The sequence below is a fragment of the Ovis canadensis genome, chromosome 12 (assembly GCF_042477335.2).
Source record: "Ovis canadensis isolate MfBH-ARS-UI-01 breed Bighorn chromosome 12, ARS-UI_OviCan_v2, whole genome shotgun sequence".
Classification (NCBI taxonomy): domain Eukaryota; kingdom Metazoa; phylum Chordata; class Mammalia; order Artiodactyla; family Bovidae; genus Ovis; species Ovis canadensis.
Window position 1 is genome coordinate 75,470,710 of NC_091256.1, and position 12,352 is coordinate 75,483,061.

General features: G+C 45.8%; 2 protein-coding genes across 12 annotated transcripts in view; one reads left to right on the top strand and one right to left on the bottom strand.

Annotated features, from left to right (window-relative positions):
* The window catches only part of SMG7 (SMG7 nonsense mediated mRNA decay factor), an 86,229-nt gene extending 83,704 nt beyond the window's left edge, over positions 1 to 2,525 (top strand). For all 6 annotated transcript variants that reach the window (XM_069546251.1, XM_069546254.1, XM_069546253.1 and 3 more), the window contains one exon: positions 108 to 2,525. In XM_069546251.1, the coding sequence (XP_069402352.1) occupies positions 108 to 221 (114 nt within the window). In that variant the 3' untranslated portion in view covers positions 222 to 2,525. The remainder of the gene's footprint in view (positions 1 to 107) is intronic.
* A 991-nt stretch (positions 2,526 to 3,516) lies between these two features.
* The window catches only part of NCF2 (neutrophil cytosolic factor 2), a 54,888-nt gene continuing 46,052 nt past the window's right edge, over positions 3,517 to 12,352 (bottom strand). For all 6 annotated transcript variants that reach the window (XM_069546262.1, XM_069546259.1, XM_069546260.1 and 3 more), the window contains 3 exons: positions 12,200 to 12,311; positions 6,466 to 6,643; positions 3,517 to 3,993 (listed from right to left, as the gene is read on the bottom strand). In XM_069546262.1, coding sequence (XP_069402363.1) covers positions 3,881 to 3,993; positions 6,466 to 6,643; positions 12,200 to 12,311 — 403 coding nt within the window. In that variant the 3' untranslated portion in view covers positions 3,517 to 3,880. The remainder of the gene's footprint in view (positions 3,994 to 6,465; positions 6,644 to 12,199; positions 12,312 to 12,352) is intronic.

The window sequence follows — 12,352 nt, forward strand, 5'->3', positions numbered from 1 at the left end:
GATCTTGGGACATACGCGCCTTTATGTTTGGCTGGGATTGAAAATCAAATCCCTTTCAGACAACCAGGCATGTGACCTCTGCTGACAAGCTCTGGACTGTTTTTCAGTCTATCTGGTCCAGTTCCATGATGCATCCTGGACCTTCCGCTTTGGAGCAGCTGTTAATGCAGCAGAAGCAGAAACAGCAGCGGGGACAAGGCGCCATGAATCCTCCACACTGAGGCCAGAGCGGCACCCTGGGAATGAAGGCTCCATAAACCATGGCATGTTGGGTTTGCAGGACTGACCCACACAGTCCCCTGCAGGTGGCAGCCCTCTTTTCTGTGTCTCGCTGTTGAGAGGGTGTAAGTATTCCACCAGCCCGCTGAGTGTGCACGAAATGTCCGCAGTGCAACAAAAAGAAAAAACCATCAGGAACTCTCCGTCCCCCCGGGGCCTTCCGGAGGGGGAGAGGAACTGCTGTTTGTCTCACTCAGTTACCTGATATCACCGCCTCTCACCTTCTCCATCGTGCATGTCCCCAGCCACATGGGAAGTGAAAGCTGAGAAGGGAAGGCAGATGGGAGAAGCCAATGGGAACTTCTCAGTCCTTTTTTTTTTCCTCTTTGGGGAATAAAATAGGAATCCATTAATGATTGCTTTGCTGACTGAGAATGTAGTTGAAATTACTCCTGAACATCTTTTATTATTGTTATTACTCTCAGTAGTAAGATATCACACTGAATTCTTCCATACACAGATGTGCTTCTTCTAGTCAGTGTGTAGCAAGGAAAAACCCCGTGCACTGCTCCTGTGAGAGGTTGGTGGTGACAGGATGGGGAAACCGACCTCTTCAGCCCGTGGAAACGGTCCATGAGGGCGAGGACGCGGCCTCCGCTTGGACTCGGAAGGTTCTGGTGGGCCCTCCTCTAGCCTGGAGACTCCAGCCGGAAATGCCCTTCACTCTGTAGGTGCTCGAGCCCCAGCTGAGGATGCCGCATGGCTGCTGGTGCTGGGCTGGACTAGCCGAGGACTGCCGTAGGGCTCTAAAGGAACGTTTGTGACTCCTGTCCATTTTACGGTAGTGTCGCAGGCAGTCCCGCAGCAGGCAGGCTAGTCCATTCATGGCCTGACACAGTTTAATAGGTAGAAGCTTTCAGTGTGGTTACTTTTTGTTTGGTTGGTTTTTGTGCCCCCATCCTACTTACCACCCACCTCCTCCTGTCCCTACCTCCACCCCCTTTCTACCCTGTGCTGTGTGCTGTAATCGTTTTTATTCCTAATGTGTACAACATCTCGCCAAGAAGCAACAGCATGGGGGCCAGCAGTTGGGGCCCAAAAGACAGTCTGAAACAGAAGGAAGTGGCGGGGTACGCACGGCCCGCTGAGCGGCCAGGCCCTGCCCGGCTGTGGTCTCCCAGCCTCCACTTTCAGAGGAAATCCAAGGCAACACGGACGCCTGTGCGTCAGGCACAGAAGGAAAACACAGCGGAGTCCACTCTGGAGAAGGCGGAAGAAAGGAAAAGAAACTTTTTATCTGATATTTATTAGAAGGAAAGAGGACTGAAGAGTTTTCTTGTGTAGAAACAGAAGGACAGCATTTCTGATAGTCATTTCCTGGAAAAGTAATATTTTAAGGGGAAATTATGGAAACAATCTAAATGTCCAATTGCTGTGCTAGTGGTAGGGTTTGTTTTCTGGGAGGGCTCTCCTTCGCGTGCGCGTGTGTGTATGTTCATGTGTGTGCACGCTGGCCCATCTGCTCCCTGGAGGGGAGGGGTGGTGCGTGTGAGTGTGTGGAGCTAGCGTGGGACTCAAGAGCTGGAAAACAGCTACAGAGCAAAGCACATCCAGGAGCCCTGGTCGTCACTGGAGTCTGGGCAGCCCCAGCAATGAAAGGGGGTGAGAGATTCATGCTCATTGCTCTTCCGAGAGAGTGGTTGGAGTCCCGAATGCTTACATTACTGCTCTTTTAGTTTGACATGGTGTTTGGGGTTTTTTGTTTTTGATGTTGTGTTTTTTTTTTTTTTGAAAGGTCTGAAAGGGTGAAGTCCCCCACCCAATGGCAATATGAAACCCTTTGTGCTTCTCTCCAGCCCCTCCTCTGTGACCACCGTCCTCCCATCCCCTCCCTCCTGAGCCTCCTTCCCTGCTGCCTTTACCCACTTTGTGTGTTTGAGCTCTGCATTCAGGCAGCTGCAACATTCCAGTGTTTGAACCGTCACCAACTCTTGCACCCTCGACACGCCCACCAGGTTCGCCGTCTCGCTCCCGCAGTGCCCATGTCCCGTCTGCAGCCCCATTTCTGCATGAGAATTTGGTGTTTGGAATGTTTTTGACTCTTGGGGCGGGGTCCCTCGCCTTATCATCCTCAGTGTGGAGTAATGAGGAGGGAAAGGAGAATCTTCATCAGAAACTGGTTCTGTGTAGCAAACTTTCTTTTGTGTTTCTTTTTGTTTTTGTTTATTTGTTTTGGTCTGTCTGTGCAAGACCTGCAGCTGCTGAAATCAGCTTTGCCTTTAATTAAACCATGTTCTCTCCAACCAGATCTGTGTAGAGATTGTTTCTTTCCTGCCCTGAAAGAAAATCCAACTTAACAAATGTAAACTACTCACAAGTCATCTAGGGGAATGAAAGGTCAAAAATAGAAAATGCTTCACGGTTATTTTTGTTTTTAGTAATATTTCAAACCGATGTGCACGATTACAAAAAGGGATGGGTTCTAATAAAGAATGGCTTAAGCAAAGGAGTTAACAACTCAGCATTTTTATCCTTACTATCACCCTTAATAAGGCAGCTCAGAGACTGTGTATCCTATTGGCCCAGTAAACTCAACTCAGTGTGATGAGCAGCAACGGTATTTGGTGTTCTTTGCTCTGGGGTTGTATTTCCTCAAGTTGTGTCCCCTGATTTCCAGTGGTAACCTGCCGGCCTTCGCTGTGTGCGGAAGCCAACACCGCACCTCACCTGTGTGTGTGCACACGCCCACCAGCTATGTTTTCGCACTGATGTTGATTCAGTCTAGTTTGTCTCCTAAATGTGCTTTTCATAAGCACCTACACACTTGAAAAATTGTTAACAGAATATTCCACAAGAGGAAGGGGAATTTAGGCCAGGCATTTTGAATTTATGGAAACTCACCCAAGTTAATCCTGAAAAACAAATGTAACCTAGTAGGATGGTACTAACCACCTGGCTTCCTGAGCATGTTCCCTTTTCATCTCAAGTATTAGTGGCATATACTCACTATTGAACTCTAACAGATGTCCTCTATGAGAAGAAATCAAGGGACGTAGTTCCAGTATTTTAATTTTCTGTGAAATTAAAAGCTATATTCCAGGGGAACATAACTCAGTCTAGGCTCTGTTTAAGCAGCGAGACTTCTAATCCCCAAAATGTCAGTTTCCTGTGTGTAGGTGTGCATGCTCACATCTTCTGAGTTACCTATAAAGTTACCTCAGTCCCCGGGAGTTTGTGATAGTAATGGTCTAGGAGGGGGGATATTTATACTTAGGTCTTGGGCCTGCACGCTGGGTATCTTGTTTTTGTAAGTTTTTTATTGAGGCGTCACATATAGAGAGAAGTGTATCAATAGTAAGTACACAACTTGGTGAATTTTCACAAACCGAACATGGGTAGCCAGCACTCCAAGCAAGAAACAGATTTTCTGCACCCTAGAAGACCCCCCCTCTTCTAGACATTTCCGACCACCACCCCCCCACACCCGTCTTCAACGTAATCATTGTAAGTTCTCACATCATCGTCTAATAGGTTAAGTTTTAACGGAAGAGTAGATGAATTAATACTCCCAGAGATGTCTCTCGAATGTACAGCAGAGGCGTGCCAAATCTTGTAAGCGATAGTACTTCCTTTTCTTCAACGTTGTAGGTTGTGAAACATCCTAGACTCTTCTGGGTGTGCTTTCCAAGTCTGTAGCTGCATGTTGTTCAACAAAAGCTTTGGGGAAAATGCCAACCTTCCCTTTGCACTCCCCTTCCAGCCATTCTTCATTCACTGATAAAAGGAAAAGTATATGTTGACTTCTAAAATGAGTAGAGGAGAATTCCCTCACCCGAGTAGTCCGCATAGAACTTGGGTTGGTCTTTCTTCACCCCCAGTTGTGCTGACAGGGAAAAGTCAACGTTGGAAAAGTGACTGGTAAGAGCGAACGTAGGAGCTATCTCATTATTGGTTTGTTTTAGACACAGGAGTAAAATGCAGAAAAATTTAGTCTTCAAAAAGTTACCAAAGTGAAAGGAATTGAACAATGAATCCTTATGTGTGAGGTGGGTTTTTTTTTTTTAACAGAGTTTTAGCTTTGTTGGGAACCTTTGATTACAGGACAAGGATATGCCATTGGTTAAATAGGTAAATAATGATTATTCACTAGTGAATGATCAAAGAATTGAGAGTTGGAGCTAATGATGGGTTCAGTCCATGCTTGTAAAATACAAGAATTTTCATAGCACCTATTTTGAGACTTTAATAAAGTATGTGCATAGACTTCATAACTCAGTTATAGATAATAACCCCATTTTAATTTTCTGCGGTCAAAAGCTACATTCCAGGGAAACGTAACTCAGTCTAGGTTCTGAGAAGACACAAGAGATTAATAGCTTGTTCGGGGTCATTCTGCCAATAAATACCAGACACCTCGGGTAGCTGCGACCTGTTCTAGAGCCTGTCCAGCAGACCGTAGCAGCTGTTCAGATCACAGGCTCATCTTTGGATGTGATGTGTCTCCATCAGACATTACAGCAGCACCATGTGGTACTTGGATCCTGTCCCCAGAAACTGTCCATTAGTGTGGAGTGTGGCTGGGCATCCGAGTTCACCCAAGGGAATTCTAATTGCAAACTGTTGTCTTGATTCTTCCTTCTATGATACGAGAATCAGCATTTGTTGTGCTGGATCCTGGGAGCTTGTTAGAAATGCCAAATCTCAGGTCCCACCCCAAACTTGATTCAGGATCCATTTTAACAAGTTACCCAGATGGGTCACATTTAAAATTTGAGAATCTTTTGGAATGAAACCATTCACAACTGTTGAATGTAACAGAACTCAACCCCTCAGCCCTACACAATATTTATGCTGAATTCTATTTCCCTATGTGTTATAAAAGTTTCAAAATCTTACATAGGTACTTTTGAATTAAACCAACTTAGACTTCTATACAAATCCCAGTAAAGAGTATACCACCTTCTCTCCATATCTACCCAGAAGACTTCAGAGCATTTGTTCATCTTTATCTCATCCCCACCCCTGAAAAACAAATTTAGCCAGCTGCTTGGTTCTGACACTTTAAAAATGGTGTGGAGAGTTTAATCCAACTCTCATAACTGAATTTCCATTCTCCCTTTAGAATATGAGCACCAACCATGCACCCTGTTTGCTTTTCATTTCTTACGTTGTTGCTGCTGCTTCTAAGTCGCTTCAGTCGTGTCCGACTCTGTGCGACCCCGTCCCTGGGATTCTCCAGGCAAGAACACTGGAGTGGGTTGCCATTTCCTTCTCCAATGCATGAAAGTGAAAAGGGAAAGTGAAGTCGCTTAGTCGTGTCCGACTCTTCGCAACCCCATGGACTGCAGCCCACCAGGCTCCTCCATCCATGGGGTTTTCCAGGCAAGAGCACGGGAGTGGGGTGCCATCGACCTCTCTGACATTTCTCCCTCTCATTTCTTAATCTGTTAATTTTCTGTTATAATTGATAATGGTGTTCTGTTTTAACTGTTTTGCATTGCTAATGTACAAGATTTCAGCCATGTGAATGAAACGTGATATGACTTGTTACCAGGTAAAGAAATGAAGAGTGTCAAACCATGAGTTACTAATAGAATGCTGCTTCTCAGTATGGTCAGTAGACCAGCATCACCTGGAAGCTTGTTAAAAATGGAAATCAGTGGGCCCCACCCCAGACCTGAATCAGACTCTCTGGCGCTGAGTCAAAGGAATTTAACAAATTACAAAAGATGCATGAGCACACTTAGCGTTTGAGAAGCAGTAAATTAGAACCCTCCACTTATTTTAATTTTTACTGTGATTTATAACAACCTGGGAAGTCACCAGAGAGAGCAATTCTGAATAGTTGTTTTTTAAGGCAAAATGTTTGCCTTTCTTCCCTCATCTTCAAAAAGTACATCAATTCAAAGACCTGTAGTTTGCAAAACATGACTATCACACAGCTCAGTGCAAACACAAAGTGGTTGAAGCCCCCTTCCAATTCGTTAACTCCAGTGTGAGAACCCATGGCTTCCGAAACCATCTTTAATATGTGACCGAAGTCTGCCATTGGTTGCTTCCCTGCCCAAGAAAGCAACAGATGAAAAGGTGAACACACTCAGTTTTGCTCCCTCCCACTAAGAACTGGGAATGAAATTGAAACCATTGGCTAAAGTTTGTAGCTGATTGATGTTTTCTTCTCTCTTCCCTTGTATTTATTGCTGCTAACATGTACATTAGTTTCTGCACTCTGGGAGTAGCACTTACCTGTTGATATCACCAGGATTACGTCCCCTTCCAGGAACTCCAGGTCTTCTGGCTGGGTAGCCTCGTAACTGAAGAGAGCTACCACTTTGCTCCCTTCCTTAAGCTCAGGTTCTGTTGTCTGGTTATTAGCATCAGATTTTTTGCTTTCTTCAGGTTCATCTGGAAATCCCTGGTCACCCTGAAATAGTAAAGGGCCTATTTATTAGTTTTCCTAACTTCCTGCCATGAACATTTGAACATCACTGAAGGAATCAATCAGCAAAATGTCAATGTAACACCTGGGATATAAACTCAAAGCCAAGTTTGTGATCAGTGCCAGGCATAGACCTGGTGTGTACTTTATGAACACTGGATGGTTGGGTGAAAGTGAAGTCACTCAGTCATGTCCAACTCTTTGCGACCCCATGGACACTAGGCGGCTCTGTCCATGGGATTTTCTAGGCAAGAGTACTGGAGTGGGTTGCCTTTTGGGTAAGTGGAACCAAAAGGTCGACAGGACTGTAGATCATCTTAAAATCCTACTGAAACCTTATGTTAATCCCGAAAAGGGTAGGTACAATTGTTAATTTTTCTCAGATGGAGAAACAGGTTGAATCACAAGTAAGTGAAAGAACCCAAAGTCAACTCCCAAATCAACACCTTTTCCCCAGCACCCATAACACTGGACACCTTGTTATAGAAAGGCAAACTTGTCTGCGCTATCCCAAATCTATTAATCAAGAACTCCCTGTGGGAGTTAACAATCATTAACAAAACAAACAAACAAAAAAAATTTAAAACAAAATCAACATTTGCAGTGAAGTAATGCTGAAGCTGAAGCTCCAATACTTGGGCCACCTGATGTGAACAGCTGACTCACTGGGAAAGACCCTGATACTGGGAAAGATTGAAGGCAACAGGAGAATGGGGCAGCAGAGGATGAGATAGATAGCAGCGCCAATTCAATGGACATGAATCTGAGCAAAATCCAGGAGATGGGAAAGGACAGGGAAGCCTGGCATGCTGCAGTCCATGGGGTCGCAGAGTCGAACATGACTGAACAACAAATTCACATTTAGAGCCGAACTAATAGGAATCCTTTCAAGACAGAACTGAAGGGATTAGTCCAAAAACAGATTATTGGAAAAGCTAGAGTGACCTTTCACACTTTCAGGGGACACCTTGCAGGGACACTCACTTGCCCCTGGGTCCTGGGCCTTCCAGCCAGGCCAGCGCAGCCGCTCAGCTGTGGCCGACTCTGCAATCCCATGGGCCGCACATGCCAGGCCTTCCTGGCCATCACCAACCCCGGAGTCTACCCAAACCCACGTCCATCGAGTTGGTGATGCCATCCAGCCATTCCATCCTCCGTTGTCCCCTTCTCCTGCCCGCAATCTTTCCCAGCATCAAGGTCTTTTCAAATGAGTCAGCTCTCCACATCAGGTGGCCAAAATACTGGAGTTTCAGCTTCAACATCAGTCCCTCCAATGAACACCCAGCACTGATCTCTTCTAGGATGGACTAGTTGGATCTCCTTGCAGTCCAAGGGACTCTGAAGAGTCTTCAACACCACAGTTCAAAAGCATCAATTCTTCTGTGCTCAGCCTTCTTTATAGTCCAACTCTCACATCCATACACGACCACTGGAAAAACCATAGCCTTGACTAGATGGACCTTTGTTGGTGCCAGAGGCACCCGGAAGTCTCAGGTCCAGGGGCTCCACTTGCTGAAACAATTTTCTGAACTCGAACCCCTAAGTTTACTTTGTGGGGTTTACCACAGGGTCTTCCTCCAGACCTATCCTCTTTAGTTCTTCCCCATCAAACATTTGTCTTTGATTTGAGTGCAGAGGAGACCCCTAACTGAGCAGTAACCCCTAGCCAGCTGTGGGGATGAGGGTTTGGAGGAAGGACTCGCTGGGCCCATGCCTACATATCTGGAATAGCTTTCCTGCCGTGGTCATTTCTATGGTCTCAAAAGTCCACTTGTGGCTGAAAACTAGTAGCTGACCAAGGATTCCCTTAGGAGCTATTCAGTTTTATACCCCCAGGCAGATAAAACTGCAGATGCCACTGTTGACAAAGGCTAAAGCAGGAAACAGGTGAGAAGAGGAACTGAAGTGCCAACGGGACCCCACTTGACAGCTTTGGGCGGTGGGGACTGCAGGTTCATGGTCTCTGTGTCAGGACTCCCCAGCCGCCTGATTGTGGGTTGGGAGCTGTTTACTCAGGGGAAGCCCACCAGCTGCTGGGAGCCAGCACGGGAGATCCCACCCATGACAAGGTCATGCGGAGAGACCTGACGGGCAAGGCGGATCAGGACTCGAGGGATCCCCTGGAACTGCTTGAGCATCTACCCCAAAAACCAGAGTCTATTTGTCTTACTATTTTATGACTTTCACCAACTCCTCTGACATTAACAGGGGGCTATCCCTGACCACCTTTCTCTGAAGAAAATCAATGTAGAGCTTTGGTTAATAAGTCTCCTGGGCATAATAAGAGTGTTTCAATTCAAACCCCTCTGATAGCTTTCTAACTTGCCTGACAGGTTTATCTGGACTTTTTCAACTACGCATGTGATTGTTTACGGCTTCCCAACTGTGAGAGGCACAGGAAGCTTAAAACATTCTAGGAATGTAGAGCCTTTCGAGGAGTTAAAAATCATTAGAATAGAACTGATTAAGGGTTTCATTGTTGAGCCAATACTTGCTGCCGAGTTTTCGTATCTTTTATTTATTGATATAGTTGGTATATAGAGAAAACAGGTAGTAGCCCTGGCATTAGCAACATTAGATCTTTGAGTTAAGTACTTTCTTTGTTGTAACCCACTGTACCTTTGTTCTGTAGGAATGTAACTTTATTTAGTACTTTGAGGGTGATGCAGATTAAAGAAAAAACACTTCAAGGGAAAATGAGTTTTCTGGTTGATTAACATTTATCAAGGAAAAGAGCCATAAAATATTAACAGGTCTCCTGTCCAGAAGATAATGTAAATCACCTGAGACCTTTTGTATACAGAAAGGTATGCAGAAAGAAAGCCTGGTATCAATAAGGGCCGGGACTGCTGCCCCTGCATGACTCTGCATCTTCCATTATGTAACACTTAGGGTATATAAGCTCCTTTTGAAAATAAAGTTACGGGTCTTGCACAAGCTTGGCTGCCCCATGTTGTACTTTCTTTCTCTCTTTATCTCTTTTTCAGGCTAGTTTCTTGGAGCACAGAGGCTCTCTGCATTCACTTTCCTGCCTGGGCTTCTAAGACCCACGTGAGAGGGAGCCCAAGGCAGGGCACCTTCCGCTATTCAAGAGGGCGCCTGTGGCCTGCGTGAACAGAGCAAGTCTGTTGTCTGAGGCTTTATTGGCTTTCTGCGTAAAGCAAGGAATATCAGCCTCTTTTCTCTCCTCTATTCTCTTAACTGCAAATTCTTTCCTTATCTCTCTCAATATCTATATATCTCTCTCGCCTCGCCGTCCACGCTTCAGATACCCGGGATCCAACTGGGGCTGGACCCCGGTAACCAGCCAGCCTATCTGATTTCTCTGCCTTCCTCATATGCCCTTTAAATTACCAATCCAAAACAAGACCTCACTTATCTTCTTCCCTGCTCACACTACCAATCTAGCACAGCAGTGTCCAAGGCTTCCCCTATCTGGCCCTGTGGTCTTTCCAGCACTGTTCCCACCACTGTCCCTGCCCAACAACACTGAGCCCCTTTCCCACTGTGCTGATTCTTGTGGTCTGCCCTCCTGTTCTCTCCATCTATATCATACATCCATCATAACCTCCTCCACCTTGCTAATTACTATGCAGCATTTTTAGGCTAAGCTTCAAGACAATTTCAGCCTCTAGGAAGACTTGTCCCACTTCCCTCCAGCATTTTTGGGTGAGATACCCTCCTGATGTTAGGTAAATGCTTACATAACAGAGTAAAGCATTTGTGTGTCTCCATCAGTTTACTTCACACATGCTTTGTAGTCATCTGCTTGCTCTTCCCCTCATGAAAAAAGGCCTGTGTCTTACTAGTTTTTATATCTCCAGTACCTATCTAGAGATGTTAGTGCCCAGAAAATGTTTGTTGAAGAATTAATGTTACTATATAAACACTGGAAGCCACCCAAATGTACACCAACAACTGAATGAAGAAGCCAGTTGTATCCATACAATGGAATATCAGTTAGCATTCAAAAGAAATGGACTATTAAAAGAATATGTATACTGTACGATCCACTTATTTGAAATGACATAAAGGACAACTTTGTTGACAGAAAGCAGATGGATGATTTTCAAGGACCATTGTTGGGAGGGAAAGTTAATATCTACAGCAAAAAGAAATGGCAACCTTTCCTAGGGAGACTAAGGGACAAAGCCCAAGAGAACTAATGTGTAGCTGCTACTTCTAGCCTCGAACTTTGCTCCTGACTCCCTCATGCTTACTGGAAAGTCAGTTTAACTCTTCTAGACCCCAGGGCCTATAGATAACCTGCCCTTTTACTGTCAGTAACTGAGGTGTTCAAGAGCAGCAGTCCCCAGCCTTTCTGGGCACCAGGGACCAGTTTCATGGAAGTGACAGTTTTCACACGGACCTGGAGCTGTGTAAGGTGGCAATGGTTTCGGGATGATCATCGTAAGGAGCACACAACCTAGTTCCTTCACATGCAGAGTTTACTGTAGGGTTTGAGCATCTATGAGAATCTAATGCCGCTGCTCATCTGACAAGAGGTAGAGCTCAGGTGGGCTTCCCTGATAACTCAATTGGTAAAGAATCTGCCTGCAATGCAGGAGACCCCGGTTTGATTCCTGGGTCAGGAAGATCCACTGGAGAAGGGATAGGCTACTCACTCCAGTATTCTTGGGCTTCCCTGATGGCTCATCTGGTAAAGAATCTGCCTGCAATGCGGGAGACCTGGGTTTGATCCCTGAGTTGGGAAGATCCCCTGGAGGAGATCCCACTCCAGCATTCTGGCCTGAAGAATTCCATGGACTGCAGCGTCACAAAGAGTTGGATGTGACTGAGCGACTTTCAGAGTCACTTTCAAAGCTCAAGCAGTAACGCAAGTGATGGGGAACATCTGAAAACATAGATGAAGCCTCGCTGGTAGTGGGCCTCTCACCTCCTGCTGTGCAGCCTGACTCTTAACGGGATGGGAGCCCTGTTCACGAGCACAGGCAGGCTCTGAGTACTGTTGGTCAGGTGGACCTCACTTTGCCTTGTTACCTACATTATAAAACAGGATAACAATACATGCCTCACAGAGTTATGGCGGTTGTAAGAATTAATACACAGAGTGCCCTTAGCACAATGTCCGGCACACAGAAAGTTCTCAGTAGGTGTTTGCTGTTAGTAGAAGGTTGTTAACCAAGTCGTCTTCTTGAAATAAACGCTCGCTGTTTTGTTTTTTTTTTTCCACTCCTAAATGTCCTTCCCCATGGAAACTTAAGGTGAAGAATGGCTGTGAACTCAGCCTCAAGCTGGGACTTCATTCTAACCTTGCTTGATCAAGCCCAAACCTTAGGTGTGGCTGCAAATGGAAGGGACCTGAAGCTTTCTGTGGGCTCCTGGGCCTGCTCTGCTCTTGTGGGAAAACCTCTCCTGGTTGCACCCCGGGTGAGGATGCCAGAGCTCCAGCTTGTTACCTGCCATGTTCCCAACACTATGCCTAGGTCTAGGTGCCCAGCACGCACTGGGTGAATGCTCGACTGTTGTGGAGGAAGTGGCCTGTTAGAAATCCAGCCTTACAGGTCCTTGGGCACTCACCACAGTGTTCTCACACCACAGCGTCAGGCAGTAGTTTTTCACTTGGGCCCAGGCATCCTTCATGCTGAATTCCGAAAGAGGCGCCAGCTCATTGCTGTCCCGAGGACGGTAGCTGGGTAGAGGTAATGAGGAAGAAACAAGTCAGACAGCAGC